Source organism: Gasterosteus aculeatus, chromosome 16 (assembly GCF_964276395.1).
Source record: "Gasterosteus aculeatus chromosome 16, fGasAcu3.hap1.1, whole genome shotgun sequence".
NCBI lineage: Eukaryota > Metazoa > Chordata > Actinopteri > Perciformes > Gasterosteidae > Gasterosteus > Gasterosteus aculeatus.
Genome location: NC_135704.1, coordinates 9,211,508 through 9,235,115, shown reverse-complemented (window position 1 = coordinate 9,235,115; position 23,608 = coordinate 9,211,508). Strand labels below are relative to the sequence as shown.

The 23,608-nt window shown below is 44.5% G+C and overlaps 1 protein-coding gene and 1 long non-coding RNA gene across 2 annotated transcripts in view; one reads left to right on the top strand and one right to left on the bottom strand.

The window, feature by feature from the left end:
- Positions 1-57: 57 nt before the first annotated feature.
- LOC144388756 (uncharacterized) lies at positions 58-2,664 on the bottom strand. The gene is made up of 2 exons (XR_013452988.1): positions 2,498-2,664; positions 58-859 (listed from the first exon to the last, which is right to left on the bottom strand). It is a non-coding gene; the product is annotated as an uncharacterized LOC144388756 (long non-coding RNA).
- Positions 2,665-15,236: 12,572 nt separating this feature from the next.
- The window catches only part of igsf3 (immunoglobulin superfamily, member 3), a 57,961-nt gene continuing 49,589 nt past the window's right edge, over positions 15,237-23,608 (top strand). The window contains exon 1 of the mRNA XM_040202437.2: positions 15,237-16,304. Coding sequence (XP_040058371.2) covers positions 16,265-16,304 — 40 coding nt within the window. The 5' untranslated portion in view covers positions 15,237-16,264. The remainder of the gene's footprint in view (positions 16,305-23,608) is intronic.

Below are 23,608 nucleotides of genomic sequence, written 5' to 3'. Positions count from 1 at the left end.
GCTCCAAGGAGTCTGAGCTTGAGGAATAGAGCTTTATGAAATATAGCTGAGAAACAGTTTTCATAGTTGTTTTTAATCACATTGAAAGTAAACCATCTATATGAGATTAAATGTCTACTTTCAAGGTTGTTTGTTGGTCTTTGTATCCATAAAAACGTAGGAATCGCCACTTTTCTTATACATGAATAAGAAATGCCAAGTTAAGCCTAAGAATCTATATTAAAGATTTAAGTCAGCACTGAAAAAGACGTCTTACTGTATAACACAGGCTGGGCTTTGCTGTTACGTTCTCAATCGCTGCCATTATGCAGTTGCATTTTAACAGATGTTCGCACTCAACAAAATCGGATGCTGGAGAGGGATGAGAGGAAACATAAATGAGAGGAAGCTGGAGTCTCCTGCTCTCCCCCTCCCAGCCGTTATCCCCGCATCAATGTTTAACACCAACATCTGTAAAAGAGGCAAGAATAGAATCCATTGCTTGCCCTCACTTTTGAGGAAACGGGCACTTATACCAGATTACGCTCATAGAAAAAAGGCTCTAAATCAGCTGTTTCGGTAAAACTTACAGTGGTATTCAGGAAGATGTGACAGACTGAAAGTACAGCGTTTCAAGGTTGAGCTTCGTTGCACACGGATTGTATACAATCCTCACTGTTCTTCACATTGACTGTTTGTTGGTAGGAATGCTGTTAAGATATGGATTTAATGGTCTTATTCTAACCCCCAGAGAGATGATGCGCATGTAACGTTGTCTTTGGTCTGGAATTTTACCAGCCCTTCAGGATCTGGTGGACTCCTCACAGCCTTCATCTTCACTTTGTTGGAATACCACTGTCTTGTGTTTCCATGGCAATGCCTGTCAGAGCAAAGCAAGAAATGCAGCATTTAGAAATTAAGGGCTGTGTTTTTGCAGCAGAGAATAGGTGTAAGAGGACTAACTACACGGCACAACGGCAGCCATGTTAGAACTCCTCGGCCTATTGTTGGCCAGAAAAAGTCTGAACATTAGTACACCAAACAGTAACTTCATTAGATCTTGTCCTGACACTGGATTCAGTGTTTGAGGCAAAAAGGTGAATTCATAATCCTTCTCCAAATACCCCAAACCCATGGAGGACCTTTTGGTTCCCTCTCGGCCAGCATGTAGCTGGATGCTGTGAGCCGGTTATCTCTATTGCTATGATCTCAATCCAGATCTGACGCCCACATCTTGGCATCAGCTTAATGCCATGAATGGACAACATCTATGAAAACCATGTTGCCATTGTTCCACGGAATCTTGAACTACATTTTTTGAACTATCCGGTTTGTTGACACATATAAATAACCAGGTTCCAAACAATTCATGACGTTATATCTTCCTACTTGCGCCACCATGACGTTTAAAGACATGCTTGGTTTTCAAAAAATGCCTGGACAACTATTGAATGAACGGCCATAACATTGGTTGGAAACATTCAGAGTGCTCAATGGATGATCGCTATTGACTTTTAATACATGCAACGTTTTCAATTAGTTTTCCCATTCAAAACATTGCAATTTAATTTTACAAGTTCAAAAATCATAATTTAAATGAATATGGTGATAATGATCTGAATATTTTACTGTCTGTGCCGTGGGGAATATTTTTGCCTATTTATGAGTTGTTGAAATTCACAAAACCTTTTGAATTAAACACCCACTTTTCTTTTCACAGCAAAACCTTTTCTACAAGCATAAACAGCAGCTTGGCAGTCGAGTTCGGCAGGAGATTAACTTTGTGGGCAACAAGCAACATGCTCTGACTGACAAACTCTTTCTTTATGTAGCAACAAATGCAATTTGCATATTGTTTGACTTGCATTGTGTTTCGGTATCCGCGAGTGCCAGGAAAAAAATCATAAAGTCAATTGGATTAGATGAATAGAATAGATGAATGCTAACGGCTTTCATGATCACCTGATCACCATCAACAGTTTGAGTGAAATATCTCAGCATTTAGTTGGTGCATTGGCACAAGTCACTTTACACACCGGGATATGAATTCACCAACTTAGTGCAAATCTATGGTTCAACTGCTGCATGATTTGCTATTATTCTCATTTATGATTCGCAAAGCAAATAACACGCTGCTAAAACATGGTGAATATCATGTCTGCACATCTTGTCAGCATTTGGCAGCTGACTTTAGACACGAGAACTCAAGATGTTCCGTGTGAAAAAGGTCTGTTGTGGTCTTTTCTGCTTCCTCCTTTTCACACTGTCTGAAGCAGAGACTGTGTGCGGTGCTTGTGTGTTTTTCAAAGTGACACACACACACACACAAACACACACACACACACAGTGCAGGATCAAGAGTCCTCCTCAACCCGCCGGAACAAGAGGATAATGTGTCCTGGCAGCGAGAGGGGCGACATGAGGGGATAGAGACACTCAAACTACCATCTGCACAAATTATGTAAGGTCTCTCTTGAAATCTGAAAGTCTTCTCTGAAGCACTTTTACCTCCCCTCACCTTCGCTCCGTCCCTTTGCTTCGCCCCTCAACGACTCTCAAGTCCCTCGTGAACCCCGTCCTGCCTTTGATATTCGCTTTTCGTACTTGAGGAGAAGTTACAGACCTGACACGAACGCCTGCCTCTCCTCCCATCAACCAAAAGAAACATGGTTTTACTCTCGAGTCTCTCCGCATGAGTCGTAAAACCCTCAAGCACTAGAGGGAGCAATTGTTACTCAAACAGATGGAAACACTTCGGCGTCAAAGGTCAAATGGTAGCGCCGAGAAATAAACTTTTAAACTTCTTTCTTTGCCACCATGTTTATATGAGCCTTCTAATAGCATATTGAGCTCATCTGTGTGAATAAATTGAGGATCAAAACACCTCATTATACAACCCGTCACCCAGATTAGCAGAGTATGAGAATAGTCCAAGCAAATTGAGCTTGAGTGACAGCCAGAGTCCGTTGACGCAAACGCAGAGAGAATTAGCTCATTCGTCAGAACCCGCCACGATTCGAGTAAAGAGACACACACGCTGTGTACAACTCTTTAAACTGTTAAGAGCTGTCTGCCTCTTCTTGTTGAGGCCTGATTGCGATCCCCCGAGACAGTGTCGGCTGGTAGAAGTAGTCAGAGAGTCCAAAATAAAAACAGCTCAAATGGTGCAATATGAAGTAATAGCCTGTTCTGCTCCGCGTCAAGGGAGCTCTCAACAAACTCAGAGCTGACATTTTTTTTTCTTTCGCAACCCTCTTCTCACATACTGGAATTGCACGGATGAACACCCCAAAGCTGCTCTATCTGTGAGCTTCCTGTTATGGTATTGTAGCCGCTGTGAGTCTCTCATGCTCGTGTGCTGTCGCTGCAACCTTTAATCATATTTGCAGTGTGGCATAAGACGGACAAACCTAAAGGGAAGGATGATGAAAAGTTAATGTTTCAAAAGGAAATCAATCTGGGTTTTTTTGTTGTTGTTTGGTCTTTTGTGATATTTTACATGATGTTGCGGCGGTCGGCTCAATGCTGCTCCTTCGTCATTCCCTCTCTCGTATCCTCCACGGGCCGCTCCGTTTAACAAGAGAGCAACAACGTTGCCGTCCCGCTGACAAACAAGAGATAGATTCCTCGTTTAGGGATTACATTCGACGTACTTTCCGGCGATAATAAAATGATAAAACAAACACAACATTGATACTTCTTTTATAGGACTAGAGGGGATTTTACTGTGAGGCTGCTGCTTTCCTGTGGTGTTGGAGTCGCAGCTACTCCCAGTTGTTATCACGACTGTCATCGCTCATACTGCGATCATTCAGAAACACTCTTTAATAAATCATTGGGCATTTCTGTCAAAGAGACAGCGAGGGCAACAGGTGGCCAATGTGAAGAACTGATACTGACAGAAACAACTACAGTGGGAGTTTGACTAGCAGATCGCACGCGGGCAAAGGAGCATCTCCACCAGGCGTCACCAAGGAGACAGAAGTTCATTGAGCACGACGCCGATTTCTGACCGAAGTTGTTGATGTTAACTTTCCCCCGGTGAGAAAAACGGGGACGACAACAGTTAAGCTGGTTCACACTGTGTGCTAATGTGTGCGTGTGTGTCAGTGTGTGTGTGTCTGTGTCTACAATTTGACGTTATCTGATCTTGATACCGACAGAGCTGCTGCAGTCAAGAGGCCTCTTAGCCGAGGGATGAGCGTGGGGGAAAATGTCAGCTGCTTCCAAAACATTTGTTTTGTTTTTTTCGGAGCCGGTCAAACAGGACTGTGTTATCAGCGGGCTCCATCAGCACAGGCAGCGCCAGCTGCTAATCAGCCAGTATTTCAGCCAATGCTTCACCCACAGCACTGAAGGCTTCCCTCACTCCCGGTAGCCAACGGGGTCTCGCATCCCAAAAGCTTTCCTGGAAAGTAGAGGGGAAATAAATGTCACGGTCGGTTTAACTTTAACCACCTCGTTGTTACACATGTTGATAGAGAAATTAGACCATGGAATATATTGCCACCACAGTTGCCGCCCACTTCGCAGGCTTTCCTCTTGTTGTTTTCTTGTAAATTGATTTGCCACTTATTAGATATTGTGTGTCTTTATTTAGCACATCCACATTTGGAAATTCACTCCAAATAATCACAATTTCTTTCCCCAACATTCTCAGGTTATGACATCATAAGCAAAATGAGAGAAACGTATAAAGAAAAAAAGTTAAAAGTTAAAACTCGCAGCATCCTTTGCCCGTCTATTGCAGACTTTGTGGATTACTGTATTTGCCTGCATGCGTTCAAGACCGACTAAGACGAAGTACAGCTCAAATCAGAGCCATCCCTCAAACAAACAGAGCCAATCTGATGGTATTTGCTCTTTTCTTTAGGTAAGTTATGCACATTTGACTAGCTTTGTGCAAAGCCACAAGGACACCAGCATCCCTACTGGGGTGCAATAGATGCGTTCCCATGCACAGGTTTTTCTATTCTCTTCACCAGCATGGGTACTTCTGTCGGCTCATCTGCACTGACTGAATATCTTCCCGCCATAATGCCAGGATTGACGGCTAGCGAGCTGATGTCTTCATTAGCATTGGTTTAGATGCTGTCATAATTCCCCCCTTCTCCTCCTCCCCCTCCTCCTCTTCCTCCACACACACACACACACTCCTTTTCCTCAGTCACCAGCAACAACGCTCTGCTGCGCCCATCAGCTCCCATCAGCTTTTCTCTGCATGCGAGGCGCTCCCCGACTGCTGTCGTACTAACTCATGTTGCTAATTAGCTGACAAACACTGTACAGTTCAACCAAGGGCCTGGCTCAGTTACAGCACTTGTGTTTGTATACATCTGCAGCGACGCACACAAATATGTCCCCGCTTACGTCCAGACTTACTTTAATTTGACCATACAAGTCATGTTACAGAGAACACACAATACATGGTATACAATTCCAATTAATATACTGTAGAAATGTATATTTATAGAGAGAGATAATTGAATAGATAGAAAGAGATGTAGCTAGATAAATACATGGATAGATAGAGATAGATAGATAGATAGATATTGATGTAGATATGGATATGATGACATTTAACATATACTCATTATCCTAAAGTAGAGGACCTGATTATCATCCCCCTTTCACATCCTTCTGGCTACCATGGTAACCAACACCTTGAAAGTCGTAACAGTACGTGAAAAAGACTCCTTGTGAATTAACCAGTTATGACTCATATTATTCTCTAAATTGTATACTTTTTTATCTGTATTTGTGCATATTCTGGCCCTTTGTTTTGGTTCCATCATGATCAGTTTTTGAAAACTTGACGACCGTGAAGTCTACTTTATATCTAACTTTGTCTTTCTCTTTCTCTCATGCAGCTTCTCTCTTTCTAAGCGGCCGGCTGATGTGAAAGTGAGGCAGGCGGGCCTGTCACACATCATCAGGGTCTTACAGTTCGACGCAGTGGGCCTTCGGGGCACAGAAATTGTCTGGTCCACGTCTACGTGAACCGCTATCATTTTAGTTCCAGTCGAGAGCATGGGCAGATTCAAAGTCAGGAGAGAGGTAATGAGGGGCCCCATGATACTTTTATGCTGGCCCTTCTTTTATTCATCATCTGCCTGTCTCGGGCTAATTACATAGAGTACAAATGCTGCCATCCTGGAAGCAGCTCTTTTTATTTCATTTATGGTTAGCAACCTTGAATTAAGGACATTAACCAGCAGACAGAAGCACAATGTGCCTATTTTTACTGCATTTAAATTGCATGCTGCTGAGGTTGTATTGATGAGGGTGACTGTAATACTTAAATGTGAAAATTATTGAAAAACGCTCTTTTCTAATTATCTTGGTTTCTAGTCAAAGACAAATCCCTTTACATCCCTAGAAACTCTGCAATCAGAGATATGAAAGCTTTAGATTTTCTTTTTCTGCAGCTGATTAAGAACACTGATTGGGATGTGGCCAGGAGAGCGCTGTGCTTTAACGTTTCACCCATAGAGAGCATACAGCAGTATTACTCATTGCTGATTCATTTATGGTTCTTTAGAGTATGAGATCATTCAGGAAACCTTTCCTAACAATTTCCAACTGTGAACTAACTGACCTTTCATTCTGACTAATGACAGTTTGACATGGAGAATATATTGACCATGAAGGTAGTTTAAAACTCACTGGAGCCGTTGCCAAGTTGTTTATTTTACACTGTAATATTTTCTTCGCATTTAATAAGCTGTTTAACGGCAGAGATAGCCAAATCTGCTTCCGTCACAGTTAACACGAAAAGCAAACCTCTGTTGAACCTCAACCATGTAGCCCACCGGCATGTTTGTCACACTTAGCCATGCTTTCCTGTGTGAAAACGTTGTAGCTCACATGAGATCCTGGTTTACGGTCACTGAACTTCAGATGCAGCCCTCTTAATGAACCACACACAGGAGATTCAGCACTGTATGTGAGCTGAGCAAGGAAAGCTATATAATGATGGAGCTCTATCATAGCCTCGTGTCAGCATTGGATCCTACACACTGTGCTGGTAGTGTTCTAAAAACGAGCAGCTGTGGGCTGGGATACGGCTTTTAGCGTGGTAGAACTTACAAGTCTTTCATCCTGAGCGTCTTTTAGCCACAGCAGGCCCATTAGGCTTCATGATGCTTCTTTAACCCACAGCTGAGCCTCACGCTTTGCTGCATTCTGTCGAATACCAGGGTTGCGGAGAACACAGGCCTGAACCTGTGCAGTGAGCGACGTATCCCTCACATAAACACTTCACAGGATGAACAAACTCAAATTATTCCAAGTTATTCCACATCCTGCTATGATGTTCTCCCCGTCAACCTCTCTATGTGTGATAAGCAGAAAGCTCCCAAACTATAATGGCTGTTGCACTTCTTAAGCATACTCAATTAGATGACCTTAACACAGCGAAAGGGGATATTCATGAATTCATTTTTTTGAATGCACTGTGTCATCAAAATTGGCTGTTCGGTTTACACAAATGGGGAAAGGGTGGTTGCCCCTTTGATGTGGTAATAAGCTGCTCTGGTTTCTGTGTGTCGAGCATGTTTTTAACGTGAGGGGCATTCCCAATAGGTAGGAGTACAAAATCATTTATAACTCTTTTGCAGACAGCCCTGCCTGGTTCAGAAAGGGGGGGAACTAACTAGGAAATGAGGGCTGCAAGCAGTTTTTTACTTGCCATGTGCTGCTGATAGGTTGATTGCAGAAGGCCTTCATCATGGAGGCATCGGACCAATTGGGCCAAAACTGTGTTGGTTGGTTTTTCCTCACAAACTTGTTCATTAATGTATCTACAATGCAATCCGCAGGATTGGTTGCATGGACAGCAGGTTTATTGTTGCCAAAGGGGTCCATATTTGCCACTGACAAAAACAAAGCTATGTGTTCTTCAAAAAAAAAAAAATTAAAAAGTGATTTTTTAGAACATATAAAAGAATATATCCAATTTTAATTGTTTGAATTTGGACAATGCTCATCGGCATATATCCTGTAACATTAAAAAGTCCTTGAACTTATAGTCTTATTACAGAAAAGTAACATTACAAACAGCCTTCAGTACTAAAGGTTGAAGCCAAAAATCAACACACACCGCAACAATTGTTTTCACCTTCTTGTATTTTAGGTTTAAAAAAATGTCAAGACCTGCACGTTTCTACATGTTCTTATATCTGGGAAAAACTAAGAAAAAAACAAGATTTTCTAAAAGCCGTTTTGTTTGTTTTTTGATTTTGAGGCACGATTGGAGTGTGCATGAATGTCTATCTGCGGGTTCACACATGTTGATATTTTGTAACTTCTCGCTGTGCATAATTGTTGACAGTAAGTCAACAAGAGCATAGATACAGCCCTGCGTACCTTTATTTATGAATACGGACGGACATTAAAAGCCCATATTAATGTTGGTGAGAAGAAAAAAAGGAGAAAAGGCTCAAAGACACATCAGGGAACGGGTTTTGCATGGTACTGCTACCATGACATTGCATTTGCTTCTGGGTATGGTGTTCATGGCAAGTACAGGTTTTTTCTTTGTCCAATGGTTTGTACACGTGTGTCTGTGTGTGTGTGTGCGTGCGTGTGTGGATGAACATGAAAGTGTGTTTGTTTAAGAAAGTGAAGTGCATGACTCAGCCCGAGGTAACAAGGCAGCAGCTCGTGTTTCTTCTGTTTGGCAAGCAGCAGAGATAAGATCGGACTGACCCAATCATTCAAGAAGCCCTGGGCTTTACCTCTGCTAAACAACACAGGCGCACACAAGCAGATCAGAAATCTTTATCGGATAACTCTCATCTCCCATCTGTATGGTCTGATGAAGTATCAGTGCAAGGATTGCCTTGATCTAAATTAAAACAATGGTGCATCATTTTACCTGGTAGCGCTCGGCTAAAACAAGCAGAGCAGTTGTGGTACAAAGGAAGAAAGATACAGTAGGTAGGTAGGTAGAAATAAGGGAAGGTAGTCAAGTAGATAGGTAGGTAGGTAAGTAGGTTGGTAAGTAAGTAGAAAGGAGGGACGGTAGTCAAGTAGATCGGTAGGGTGGCAGATGAAAAACATATTTACTACATCGCTACATTCAACACTTATTATTACAAGAACAAAGCAGAACATTAACAATACGCTTTCAGTTTAACGGCCCTTATCTGAGTCACTCGCTGTACACCAAATGTAATGTGGAACTTATTGTGTGTCATAGCCACAAATGCCTCAATTTGACCTTACAGTAGATTTAATAATTGCGTGGGTGGCACTCTCAGATGGTCCGTTTCATATTTCACTGCCAGCGATGATGTCAGTGTTCTCAGCGCTTTTACAGAGACACAACCAAACAAGTCCATGACTTTGCAATATTGGTAAATATTTCAGAGTTTTGGAAACTTGCTCAAGGGTTATCAGGACAGAACGTTACATATTGCATTGCAATGTTTGATAACAATTTAAGTTCCCTGCCTTGTTCTCTATAGAATAGTTAAAAAATGTGCAAAGCGGCATTATTTGCTTCCTCACAAAGGTTTAGGTGAAATTATTGATACCACCAGTCATGGTGTAAGTAAGTAATGCTACTGCTAGCAGGCATAAAGAGCAGAAGCAGGGGGGAACATCTGTCATGGCAAAACTCGCACATCAATGCTTGATATCCAAGTTGTTTTTCCATTTCTATTCGACATGGATCGATCATTTCTATGGCTTGTAAGATCATGTTGTGAGGGGCTGCCTACCCCTTGTGACACAGACAAGCATAAGTCAAGTGATGAAAAAAGCTGAACTGTTTAAGACAGAAATCTCCATTCAACCAACTACAACCGAGTTCTCGGTCCTGACTCAGACACATCTGTTCTCACTGTATACCGCTGACGCACTCAAACAACACGTCTGACACAGGTTTTACCCAACAGCTAATCAGACTGCTACCACTGGGGAAATGGCTTTAGTCCAATAGGCAACTTTGTTAATATACATCACTTTAAATGAATAAAGTGTTCTAGCAGAAAGGATTTGTACATGGATTTTAATGTTCTTGTATGTACAAACACATCCTGATCTGGTTGTTTTCTTTTGAATTTTCCCAACTCACTGGCAACAGTTTAAATTATTATCAAAGATACCAGTACAAATCTTGATTTTAAAGCAATCCAATGATAAAAGCATGTCTAACTATTGATTAATACTTTGAATACAACATTAAAGTGCCTGAACTGTGTTTTATGGAGCTGGGTTGCATCTTTTGAAGGACAAACCCGACAGTACCAACTAACCTGTAATTTCTCCAGACTTCACTGCCACCACAGTATAATAAACCGTTACTGTACAACCTGTCACAATAATGACATATTCTTCAGCATGATATGTGATGTAAGTATGTACTGTAGTTAAATGAATGAAATGATGTAGTGCAACAATGTCAAGGTAAATGATATGGCTCAACAATCAGCGAGGTACAGTCCTGTAGGTTGAATAACATGTCACATGCACCTTAAATAATGGTTGGATTCAGTAATCTGTGTATTAACTGTGACTCCGAAAGGCTATTCTGCCCACGTACTTCATCACCCGGCCATGACTCATGTCAGCTTTGGTGAGGAACCGAGGTACCTTGTTCGGCACACACAAAGCAAAAGCTTCAGTAAGTGTGACCGCGAAAAGCAAATAACGTTTTTCAGCCCAGAGTTGATAGCATTTGCTTTGTTGTTGTTACCCAACACTAAAAAAAAAGGACAAGCCTGAAACCTGAGAGGGATGATGATGAAATGTGTTTGTGTTGTGTAATGTGTTTGTGTTTTGGGGCGTAAAGTCAAACAATCTTCACAGCATGTCTGAGCTCACCTTGATGCCCTTGGCATCGTGAGTTATTCCCCGAGATACAATGATACATTGTGTGTGTGTGTGTATGTGTGTGTGTGTGTGCATACATCACTTTGTCCAGTACATTGAAAATTAATAATGTATGAGATTCAGCTTGCTAGTTGGGAAACAGAAGAAAGACAAAGACAGACAGAGGGGCGAGGAGAGATTAATGCAACATGAGCCTCTCTAAAATGACTTTTCAATGAAGATCCCAGATAATTAGTTCTGCCAACGAAAGAGCAAATGCACACAGCTGCCCTTCTTCATGGCCAATGAAGGTTTTGTCCACACCGCTGACAACAAGTCTGTGACTTGTATCTGTTCACCAGTTTGGCCCAGCTGCTGACACTGTATTAACACCTGGAGTTACACAGCGTAATAATACCAACAGTAAGCCTACCCGGGCTTGGTGAAACGATCCATTGTCGCCTAGATGTTCAAGTGCTTGATCACTTTATTCAAAAGTGGTAATTTGCCACATTTAGCAGAAGTAAACATTTGCAATTAAATAAATATAGGATGCTTCTCAGAGTCGGCCCTCAGCTAACAATTAGGAAAATGGATGTGGCGCTCAGTCCTGCTTGCAGCGTCAGCTCTGCTGCAACTTGAAGACGGAGAAGATAATAGGAAATAAACATGTTATTACTTTTACCACCACCTGCAGAGGGAGAAAGAAGAGTGGACGTTTTCCTTTGAGTATAATAATTACTGCAATCTCTCTGTGTGGTTGAAATCCTCTGCACAGGCTTACATGCATGTCGGCAATGGATCTCCTGTAAAGTAACTCTTACACAATAAATTACAAAACACATGCGTGCACTTATCAAAATGAACACACAGGTAGCAGTTCATATGAAGCAATCATTTACATAACAGCTTTTTCATGGAAAGAAAAGGAGTACATGGTCTAATAGCATTAAGGGGAGAAATGACAAAGAGAGGGAGGCTTTCAGAGGTAATGGATGGAAGGAGATAATGACAGACAAAAAAAAAAGGCAAAAAAAAGTAATTTCATATTAATACTCTACTTTAAGAGCCCATGTGATACATTATTAATTGGCTGGAAAATGTAGCAACCTGTGCACCTTGCAGAAAGGAAAGCCCTTTGACAGTGGCTTTGAATGTAAACAGCATCAGTTTGGTGTCGCTTAAAACAAACCCAGTATGTGACACTTCATAACATCAAGACAAAATTACATTCCTGGCTGCACCAGCCTCAGCTGTATATAATCAAAGGTTACCTGACAATGCGGTGTGTGTAATCTTCCGAGCTGATGTGAAGTGTGGCGTGATAAATTGGAGTGTATTACTTTGACTGTGCAGTGGCTCAGCTCACATTAAATCCTAGATAAAAGAGTGGTCCTCATGAATCTGGTCGGGGGTCGGGAGTGTTTCCTTCTGCCTAAAGTCCTAAAGTCTGTTGACTGTAAAAAAACAAAAAACAATTAAATAGAGCATGTCAGTTTGGGACATGTAATCACAACCTCTAACATTTGTTCATGGCCCTCTTACAAGATGCATCGTAGCCTGCGACGTGTGCGCGGCCCAAGAGAATTGTCGACGGATTTGCCAAGTGTAGGTTCTTGTTCTCCCCTTAAGCAATGCCCACACCGTTTACCTTGCAACCCTGCTTGTCTATTTCCAATGAACCACATAATGCGACATGACTTTGCTTTGACAATGAAATGGTTCACTATCTGTCCTCTGTCCGTCTGTAACCACATGGATTATTTCTTCATCCCTCTCTCTCGCTCCTCTCAGGGAAGCCTGAGATACGTGACAAGGAGGAATTTCAAATGTTTTTCTACTGCTTTCTGACTACATCAGAACAAATAGCGTTTGTTTACTTATTTGTATTTGTCTTATTGGTTTCAGAGATAATTTGCATGACTTCCGGGCTCATTGTAGCCGCTGCATGCTGAAAGCTTGCGGTCAGGAATCATCAGCAAAGTGGTGTCACGTGTGACTCCATGTCTTTGTGGTTCCACGGCTGGGTTTAAAATGCAGTTTGGAATTACGCCGGTGTTTAAATATGTGCATCAATTTAATGTTTGCGCATATTTGCATTGCATGTTTACGTGTGTGATGTTGCATCTGAATATGTGCATGTGCTTGTGTTGACTTCAAACTCCTTGGTGTGTAACTGACATCCATGTGAGACTAGAGCAAAATGCACAAAGAAATCCAATAAATCATTCATTTACTTTTGGGACTTACTATGAAGATGTATGCATGGTGAACTAAGTGAACTAATATCTCTCTCTCTCTCCCCCCTTTGGGTCTCAGTCTGCTATCGTATGTAACCTTTCGTACACCAGCTCATCAGAAACCGATGCGAGGCTACTTAATTATCAAGATAAAAAGAAATCCCAAACAAAATTGGACCCGAAACAGTATTTAACTGTTACAAACAAAGTGGAAGAAAAAAAGGCAGCGATCAACACGAGGTGATGAACCCTGTTATGAAGTGCACACAATGCAGACACCCGTTTCCATGGAGACCTACCTGTGAAGCGTCAGGAGGCAACGTAAAACTTCTTTCCAGGTTTGGACCCTTTTAAAAAAAGTAATGTGAAACAAAAGGTAGCACAGGCACAGGCGGACTTCACACGCTCTGGTAGAAATACAAAAAGGGAAAAGGGCCTGGCAAAGAAGTAACACAACAAGATAACCACAAACTAACACTTAATACCAGAATACAAAACATGCAACTCGGGAAGGAACAAAAGATAACCTGACACAGACAAGAGGGGAACTGAGGCTTAAATACAGGTGGAGGCAATTGCAAACTAAACTCAGCTGTGGGGAGAAAAGAAGGGCGAGGAACTAAATACAGGAAGTGCACTGGTTACAGAAATAAGAACAGGAAGTTAATCTTCACAGTCCCTGCGAGTCGTCACACTACCGAAATCCTCAGCACCCACTATACTTGCATTAATCTAAAGCCTTTTTCTCTCTAAACAAATAAATTAGTTGGCCAGTTGCCGAAACTGGCCTGGAAGGGTCAAAGGTGATCTCATCCTCAGTGCTAACCTCGTGCTGGGTTCATATCTTCACAGCCTTGTAGCAGCCTGCTTGTGCAAACTGTGCCACCCCTCATCCATGAGGAGTCCCTGCTGAACTCAGCTAAATTTAGGTGCAGCAATGTGTAGAGCAGGTGTATTGCACATGGCCTACCTAGACCGTTCTGTATTAATTTGACTGCGCTCGACCCGGATAGGCCTTTGGAGAAGCCCACATGCTTTTTTGGCTCTGACTTCTGCTAAAAGTCGTTATTTTCTATCTATAAACGCACTAAAACGGTCTCTCTCTTTTCTGTTGACATCACAACACAGTTGAAGACAAAAGGAGAGACTAAAATGTGTTATTATTTTTTCATTACCAACTTGGTTGACTGTTCTTCAGATGCGAGGTTGCGGTTTATTATTGATGTATTGGCCTGTAAACCTCTAATGTTGGAATCCATAAGCACAGCAAATTAAGTTTTTTGGAACTTTTCACATTTTCAGATGATAGAGAGAATACCAGATGGGTCCGTGGCAGCATACTTTTATGCACGTGCAAAGGCTCGCTCATTTATTCATGTATTACAAAGGACGGAGCTTGGTGTTCCATTAGGTTAGAGCTTTTTTGGATTCAACATTGCTGTCCTCTTTTACATCTTCCCACCAAAGCAGTCTCATGTCATTGTACTACTTTCTGTTTCCCTTCAAACCCCCATTTACCCTATTAGGAGAACCTCCTCATATCGCAGCACAGAGTCGTGCAAATCCAAAAACCTCAACGTATGTCAAAATAATGCTTGGTTTAGCTACTAATGAGCTGGAAGTTAAGTCAAAGTGGGATGGAATTTGTGTATTGAAAAAGGAGAATTGTAATGTTGGTGGATACATTTATTCGTTCTGGTATTCCCTATCGTTCTGCATCAGAGTGGCACCTCATTATGCTGATTGCCAGTCGTGTGTTTAGCGTTGTGGGGTTGGAGAATATGCAGGGAGACGTTCCCTGTCTACAACACACAGACTGCTGGGAAAATAATGCATGAGGAATTGACTTTTGTGATCAGCGCCAGTTGTGAATATCATAAATATTTAGTCTAGTATCATAAAATGGATTTCTTCATTGTCATTAGTATGCACTTTTTTTTTTACGTGCAGAATTTTTGTGACATACCGACTCATATCAGCCTCAAAAGGTGGTTAAAGTTAACTCTTGCGGAAATATCACACTGAGAAAATTGAAAGCCTTTGGAGCCAAATTACCGCGATACCTTCCGCTTCACTTCACTTATTCCCATCACCAACGTCCTGCCCTAGAAACGAGATTGGGAAAATGCAAATTTGCCCTCTCCCACAGTAGACCTACTGGTCGATGACTGGGCGTGGCCGCTGGATGGGCGTGGCCTTTGTCTTGCGGGGGGGGGGGCAGCACGCTGCCAAGTTTTCAAACTGTTTGGCGAAGGAAAGTCACTCGCCGAACAGGAAGCGGGGAAATAACCTCGGGAGGAACAAAAACCGTTCTTTCTGTCTGTGAAATACATTTAAATAGAGCTGTAGTGTTTATATTCATGAGTAGAGCCGCCTTAGTATTTTGACGGGGGAGGTCGGAGTGCGGCGCTGAGCGTTCATTTCTTGCGCATTTCAATGTTCTGGATTAGGACGCACACCGGCTCAGGTGCACCGCACAACCGGGAGACCCTCGCGTTGCTTCAAGCTCTTCTTGGATCAATCTGATTTATTCGTGTCGGAGCACGGAAGCCTCGCCGGCTTCATCCGGCGCGCCCGCCCATCGGCGGCGATAGCGGGACATCGATCAGAGTCTCCGGGATTTATCCGCGTGGAGGACGCCGGCAGGGAGACCTGCTCGGACTGCGATTCGCTCCCCCGGCAAGAGAAGACAAATACAAGCAAGGAGTTACTTCAGCCGGACTCCACGCCGGCTTTACCCTCTTTATCGAGCTTTATCTTCTGTATCGTCTCGAAAAAAAGAAGAATAAAACGCGCGAGTCACGCCGGAGTTTCCTTTCTTCCGCCGAGTAGGTTGCGAGTGCGCGTCGCCTCCGCAGTCCCGGATGCGTAGTAAACTGGGAGTGGGTTGGGTCGCCTAGGGTCCTGGCGCGATAGGTGAGAGGAGGGAGTGGGGGAGGCTTATTACTCCCCCTTTGTTTATAATCAGGAGGACACCGGAGCGGTGAGCCGGACACTAAGAGACCGCCGGACTTATCACCGGCTGTGGATTTGACTCCCGACACAAACCTCGACCGGTCTCCCGGGATTCGCAGATCGTGCTTTTTTTTAAAATTTCCTTTTCTTTCATTTGGGTGAGAAACATCGGTTGGACCACATTGTCGGACCCGAGCCGACTTCTCCTCCTCCTCCTCCTCGTCTGAAGGGAATATAACGAGGGAATCTGCGGGGCAACACTCTCACGCACGATGGCAACCGGTGCGCTCCTTCTTGCCTGCGCGCTGCTCGGTAAGTCACCCAAGGAGCCTCCATCCGTGCCGCCGGTCTCCCCCCGGCGTTTAGCTTAAAGAACGCACACTTGTGCCTTGAGACCCGTAGGCCTGCATCTTAGCTGGGGGGGGGGGGGGGTACTCGTCATCATGAGTCAGGTGGAAGACGGCTGCATCGATAACCGATGCAATAATGGCAGATGCCTGTGAACAGCTGTGTGTGTGTGCGTGCGCGTTGAACTAGGTTAATGTGATATTGCACCTCTAACCAAAGATTAACCCTATACAGTCTGACCTCAAACGAGCTGATTAAATGGACAACCTGCTCTTTTTTTTGTTGTTGTCGTAAACACATTCCTGTATAAACAGATGCACACATCTGGATCACACACCCTCGCATCCCGATAGGAGATAGGAAGTCATCCCCGTGGGTGCGAAGAAACTCAGTGGGCTACCTGCTTTTGCGGTGCACCAGTTCCCCCTTGACACAGAGCCACATTGTGTCCTCGTCTCACGCGTTTGCAACTTGTACTTGTCATTTATTGGATTTCGGAGACAAACGCGAGCTCGAGCATGTAGAGCCGATGACACTGGGTGACTCGTGCAATCAGTAACGCAGCCACACGACTGCTGACACACTTGATCGTGCATCCTGCCTCCGAACTGTCCCAAACAAACACCAGATGGCTTCTCTGTTTCTGGATGGGGAGGCCTGTCAGCGCTGCCGGGGCACAAAGGCGGGTGGGGGGCGTGAGTGGGGGTGGAAGTGGCCCGCTGGCCCCCACTTGGCCTGGAGGATCAACCAGTCTGCATCTTGCCTTTTATAGGCCCCCCCTTTTTTTTCGCTTCAGCAATCACTAGAATTGGTGGCTGCTAATACATCTTTTCCTGGTGAAAATGTGAGATGTATTAGTCCGTGTACAGTAGGACAAAGTAAGACTGCACACCGGCAGATCCAATCTGCGGTGTAGGCTGGATAATGGAGGGCTTTTCATATTACATAACCATGAATCATATGCTTGGCTTAAACAGGAAGCCGTTTGAGGTGGTGACAAATCTTTTAGGTGTTAGGAAAGAGTTTATTCTGTGGCGTGTCTGTGGATCACTGGCTCAAACGGCCGGAGGAGACTTTCTAATGTTGCCACCGCTACTGACGATATTATTTTAGTCTGGTAATGGTCCTATGCCGCCGAGAAATCGAGATGAGCTTAGAAATCAGTTGATGTTTGGAAAATACTTTTGCTTTCTTTGACACAAAGGGGCAATATGTTGTGAGTTTAGCTTATCAAACAAAGTGTACCACGATAGTGAACTATGTCTCAAGGGCCGGACTGACAAAATAAGACTTTAGAAGACATCACATTGGCTCCGGGACCTTGTGATGGGTGTAACACATACCGATGTGCTATCTTAACACATACCAATGTGCTATCTTAACACATACCAATGTGCTATCTTAACACATACACTACCAGTCAAGTTTGGACACAATTCTCATTTAACTTGTGTCCTACATTTTGAATGGTACTGTACCAATGGTACCAGCTTAACACATACCAACCTGCCATCTTCACACATCCACCCGTTAATCCGTCTCCGAGGGTGCATACGAGCATCTGTGTGGAACGAGATGTGCGCTTGCTTTTGTGTTTGCACTTGAATTGGTTGGGAAGGGAGAATAAAATAAAGGTAGATGACAGCTGTTAGATGGAGGAGACTCCATCTTTTTTTTTTTTAAACCCAGAGGTGCCTCTTAAACAATTCTTTGGAAGGCAGATCTTATATTGGGGGTTATATCTACTGCTGAGTTTGCAACCAGGTGTCAGTGTGTCTGTGTGTGTGTGTGTGTGTGTGTGTGTGTGTGTGTGCGCTGCTCTCTGGCACCAGGGTATGTGATTTCAAGCATATAAAAAAAGAGTTGCCTGAAGCGACAAATGTTTATTGGCATTACAAACGGCCCCCGCCAACAGTGACAAAGATGTCGTGCGCCCTGTGTGGTGTTACGCAGAGTTCTTTTTGTTCTTTTTTTGGGGGGGGGGGTTCGTCTGTATGTGTAAGAGTCCCTTTGCAAGCGGGAGCCCACCTAAAGTAGCAAAGACGTCCAAGTTTCTATCGCTAAATTGAAAGGTACAAGTTTGGGGGCTGGCTGGTTGGACTGTGAAATGCCCGAGTGGTTTCCATTAACTGGGCTGACAGCAGAGCTGCTTCCAGTTGCCCAGCTTCACATGAGCTGCCACCGGTCCTGTTTTATAAGCTGGTCTCAGAGCAGCTCTGCATCGCACCGAGAACGTGCGGCTTAATGTCTGACAAGATGCGCATTCGGCCACGTGCAGTTTCTTCACGCGTTTGTCGTGACGTGGAGTTTTATATAGCTTCATTGTCTCCGCCGGCTCTGTGGAACGGGCTGGTTTTCACCTTCTTCACACGATATCCAAACTTGTAATAACAGTCGTTTGCAGACTCCTTTGTCAGATGGTCGGTGGTAGGGAGGGGAACGAGGTGGTAAATAATGCATGCAGATTGGCTCAAAGCGGCACGTGGGTGTGGCCTCCTTATTTGAAAGGGTAATATATGAACCATTAAACCTACAGTCGCGCTGACAGCTGTTCATTTCTGCAATCATTTCGCTGAGCATTTTCTCGACTCTGCTGTAGCCGTTTGTTTTCTTTACACCTCTTCCCATCCACGGGTTTCCATTTGTTTCTGGAGGAGATGGAATATAAATTGACACATTTTGATTTTGCACTGTGTCTGGGAGGAATATCAACAAAAACCTCTCAGACAATCTGTCGTGGGAATAACAGGAATTAGGCAATTTCATTAAAAATGTTTTTTTTGTTTTTATGTTCACTGTCACAGAACGCACAGCTCAATAAATTGATTAAATCCACTGACCACCTGCCTGGACAGTAAATTTAATGTTGAAGAAGCGGCATGACCATTTAGTTGTCTTGTTTCTCCCTCATCCGCCTCCATTCGGTCCCCCCGTTTGAGGTGGATATTTTCTAGTTTCCTCTCAGTCCTTCATCTTTTAGGCAGATCGGTGATGCTTCTTTTTGATCAGTGGTTTCAAGTCAGCCGAGCTGCTCAAACAACGGCCTGCTCTCCTGCCTCATTACAGCGCTGTTGATTTAAATGGGGGGAAGTTTTACGTAGTGGAATTAACGCCATCAAACTTTTGAGTTTAGAGCTGGTTCTCCATAATTGGCCCAATCAAGCAACATAAAAGTACTTAAGAGCTCATTTCCATTTTAGGCACAATGGTTTATTTTCTTTTTTCCAAAACGTTGGAAGATGGGAAACACTTACAGCCACTTAAGTATGGACTTATTTTTCCACGTGGTGCTGGGACAATTGTCTCAACATTCCTGAAAGTGGTAGGAGATGGAAGAATCTAACTTGCATTTCAGACCCACTGATTAAATTGGGTGCATTTTCAATGTGTACAAAGTCAAAAATCAACTCGCAAGCATTTCAAATCGGATGAGGATTCTGCGTTTGCCTTCGCCACACCTCGATACCCACCCCGGCTTCTCCCTTGTCCCAAATAACGACGACAGCTGGGGGGCTCCCAGCCCACATTTCTTCAGCTTGCATGTGGTCGAGCCATGCGTCTTCTGGCGGGGCGGCTCGGGCCAGCTGTTGCCACCCTGGGAATGCTTTGGCCATGTGTCGGTTGCCCTCGGCCGACCCAACAGGGGAGCGCAGTCTAGACCGTGAAGCACCAATGCAGTAAGTCACCGTCTAGATGTTTGCATCGCTGATGCAGCGCTGTGTTTGTTCCACCCAGCTTGCCGGGTGCGCTTGCGATTGTCACTCATTAGATTTGCCTCTTGTCACCCAGCAGAAAGCGAGCAACCTACGTCTCTGTTATGGGGGCTGGCGGGGGGGGCAACAGGCCCGTTCAGCTGTCGTTGATCGCGGTGCTGCTTGTTATTTTCGGTTGCACGCACCCTTGTTTGCATCATAAGCACTGGAAACCATGTCTTTGTGTATACCCGCGACAAGAGGGCCCTTTGTGCTGTTGTTCTCTTTTGATATCATAACATTGTTGACTAAACAGACGGACAAGAAACAATGGAAAAGCACAAACACGCCCGTCGGCTCCGGCTACCGTCCCCCCGCCTGTGTGGAGGGTTTTGGTGGCTATTCATTGACGAGATAGGTGATGAAGATGCATGCCATTCGCAGGTCATGGGATCAGTACAACCGTGTGCGATGGTGCTCATGGAGTCCGTTGCATCAGGTGCCGGTCAAATAGGGGTTGCTGGCGTGCGTCTACCCCCCCATACAGGGCAAGTAATTGCCTTGTCATACAGACGTCACAGTCCGCTGGAGAAACTCGCACTCGACTACCACCAGCTCCCTCCCCTCTGCCCGTGTCACAAGTCGGTGTGAAGGAAGAAAGCAAGCTTTCCTCCGTTGGAGCTTCCAGAGGAGAGCAAGGACTGGAGATTGAATTTACTTCACGGCCAGCAGAGCAATGGATCCAAAAACTAAAAAATCCGCTGTGAATAATCACAGCTAATTTTTTCATACGGCGTCTTGTTTTCTTCTTCTTTTTTTAAATGCCGATCCTCCCCCGTGACCCAGATCTGAGCTGTAGTGTTTCTTCAATCCACACGGGGAGATGAGTGTCTGTGGGAAGTGAGGTTAAGTTCTTGAGGGAGGCTTCCTGCCTGCCACAGTGAATCAGGAAAGTGGCCCGGAGCCGGAGCAGAGGCAGCGGCTGCTCCGTGTCTTGAGTTTGACTCCTCGGCGGCACGTCTCTTCCGCCCCACATCACGCAGCGCCCCGCAGTATCTCGTGTTTCATGATAACGACTGGTTCCAACCCGGCGAGTTAATATAGAGAATATAGGGGAAAATGGCCAGGGGTGGACAAACGAACGAACAAGTGAGCAGCCGTGTCAGCAAAAGAAGAGGAGGAGACCCATGTTCAATGTTCTTTATAGCTGGAGCTCCTGCAGGCTCGGGTGTGATCAATAACCTGAAAGACAAGTTGGAGCTACGAAACAGGACACAGACCCCGAGTGGAAGGGAGGGGTTGTCACCTAACACAACAACCGCCGCCTTAGGCCATCCAGATTATAAACCTTTATCTGTTCTTTCAGGATGATTTGCATGTGTGTCTGCCTCTCTCCACTCAAATGGTAGCCTACGCCAGCTGCCTCCTCCTCCTCCAGTGACTAGCCCCTGACCTCCCTCCCCCACTCTTTCCTGAACAATACCATGCCCAGCCCACCTCGTCTTCAAAGAGAACTAATTACAAATTGCCCCCTAGGACGTCCCAGCCAGGTATGTTCATTGTCCTCACAGCATCAAAGCGGGAATCAGCGTTTTACAGCCGCAGACTGGTTTACCAACACCTTCCTCGCCCAGTTAAAAGACCCAGCCCCATTACCCCTGGGACCCCTGTCCTCCCCACCCCCGCCACTTTGCTGGTCTGTTTTGATGATGACTGGCTGGTGCGAGAGAATTCCACTCTGCTGCTCCTACACACACACACACACACACACACACACACATAGCGCTCTGGGCTGCTGTCCTGAGGTGCAGCCACGCTCCCTTGCTCTACGCTTCATCCCCCCCCCACCCGAGCAGATCCCACGCTGGTGGGGTATACACCAGGCGGCGTAACTATGGCAACCGCTCCCCACCTGCACACCGCATATTCAATGGCACATGCTCAGCTGGGTGTGCATGTCCAAATGTGTGCGTGAAAAGAAATGCATGTTCAAACCTCAGCCCTTTAAAAAAAAAAAAGAAATCCTCTTATGGAATTGTGAAGAGCCCCTCACTCACTTTGCCATCATGTTCTGGTATACTTCCTTTTCGCACAACACCTAATACCAAAGAGCGGCGCGTGTGTGTGCGCGCGCGTGTGTGTGTTTGTCTTAATTGCTTGTGCATAAAATGCATGAATTTACGAGCACATGTCTTTTACTCCCTGGAAGGAAAAATGACTGACAATGGCAGAAAAAGGTCTCTCTATAGCAGACTAATTAATAGTTAATTAGCTTCCTTTCCAATCTGCAGCCTAATGCGCAAACGTGGGAACTGATAGCAAGATGCCAGCCGTACAAAGACAAACCACTGTACATAAAGTAGATACAGCTGTCGGGCTTAATTGTGCACAAGCGCAAAATGGATAATGACCGAAGATAGCCGAGTGTTTTTATAGCCTCACATTCTTTTACAACAATTAACAGAAACGTTCAGTCGACTTTGCTGTAACAGTTGACAGGATATTATGAGTTCATCTTTTTCTGTGTATAATCTGGGATTGATTGAACATTTAGTTTGGGGCGGATTTGAGAGCCTGCTTCTTTGTCTCGCACACCTAGTGTGTGTGTGTGTGTGTGTGTGTGTGTGTGTGTGTGTCAGTCACGCCCAGCGTGTTAGGACTGGGGGTCGGGACGATGAGGGTAGTGGGGTAGCAGGTGTCTTTATAGAGTTAATGTGTTTGGTGAAGGGAGTAGATTGAGGCACTTAATGTACTTAAAGTGTGTGTGTGTGTGTGCGTGGTTACGGTGCTGATATGAATAAAGCAATTTGACAACGTTCATCCGTCCCCTGTTGGGAACGCTTTTGTCTTCCACACAGTTATAAGCATTAAATGGTCTAATGGTCTAATTCTCTGTGAAAGAATAATTAACACGTTTATCTGCTCACCTAAACGCTGCCCTGCGTCCCGAAAGTCCAACCACACCTTCTATTCATCACACAGGGACTCACATTCTAACCATCTGGCACAGTGTTTACTCAGCGGCCAACAGACAATATGCAAACCACATCTACTTCAATCATTATTTTTGACATGTTCCGAGTCATGATGTGATAGTCACCAAATCCCCCAAAACCCCAATCATAACTAGGCAGGAGCATTCATAAGGACAATCGTGGAAGCATGATGTCTTTACTGATTTACTGGTGAGTGAAAGTCTTGTGTTCATGTGGAGGGTCTCGAGCTTCATTTTGGTTGGTGATGGTGAGTGTGCGTGACCTGACTGAGCCTGTTGACGTTCAGCCTCATTAGCCGTAAGACCGTCCAATGAGTCCATCTCAAACACGGCACTTTTTACTGTGGCTTTCTCAGGCGGAGGCAAATAAGAGGCGAGAGCGACATCGCTACCCGGCTGCAGTTCCTCGCGCTCTTTCTCACTGCGCCGTGTTTTTGAATTATTCATTCATAATTAGGTTGGTAAGGCATTGGCTTGAAGTACGACCATCTTTTTAGGGGGGTTAATTATATTTATGCGTCAAGATGTCGTTGTAGCCGTGGTGTAGTTACTCAGTTGCGGCTCATCCGGGGACTAACTCT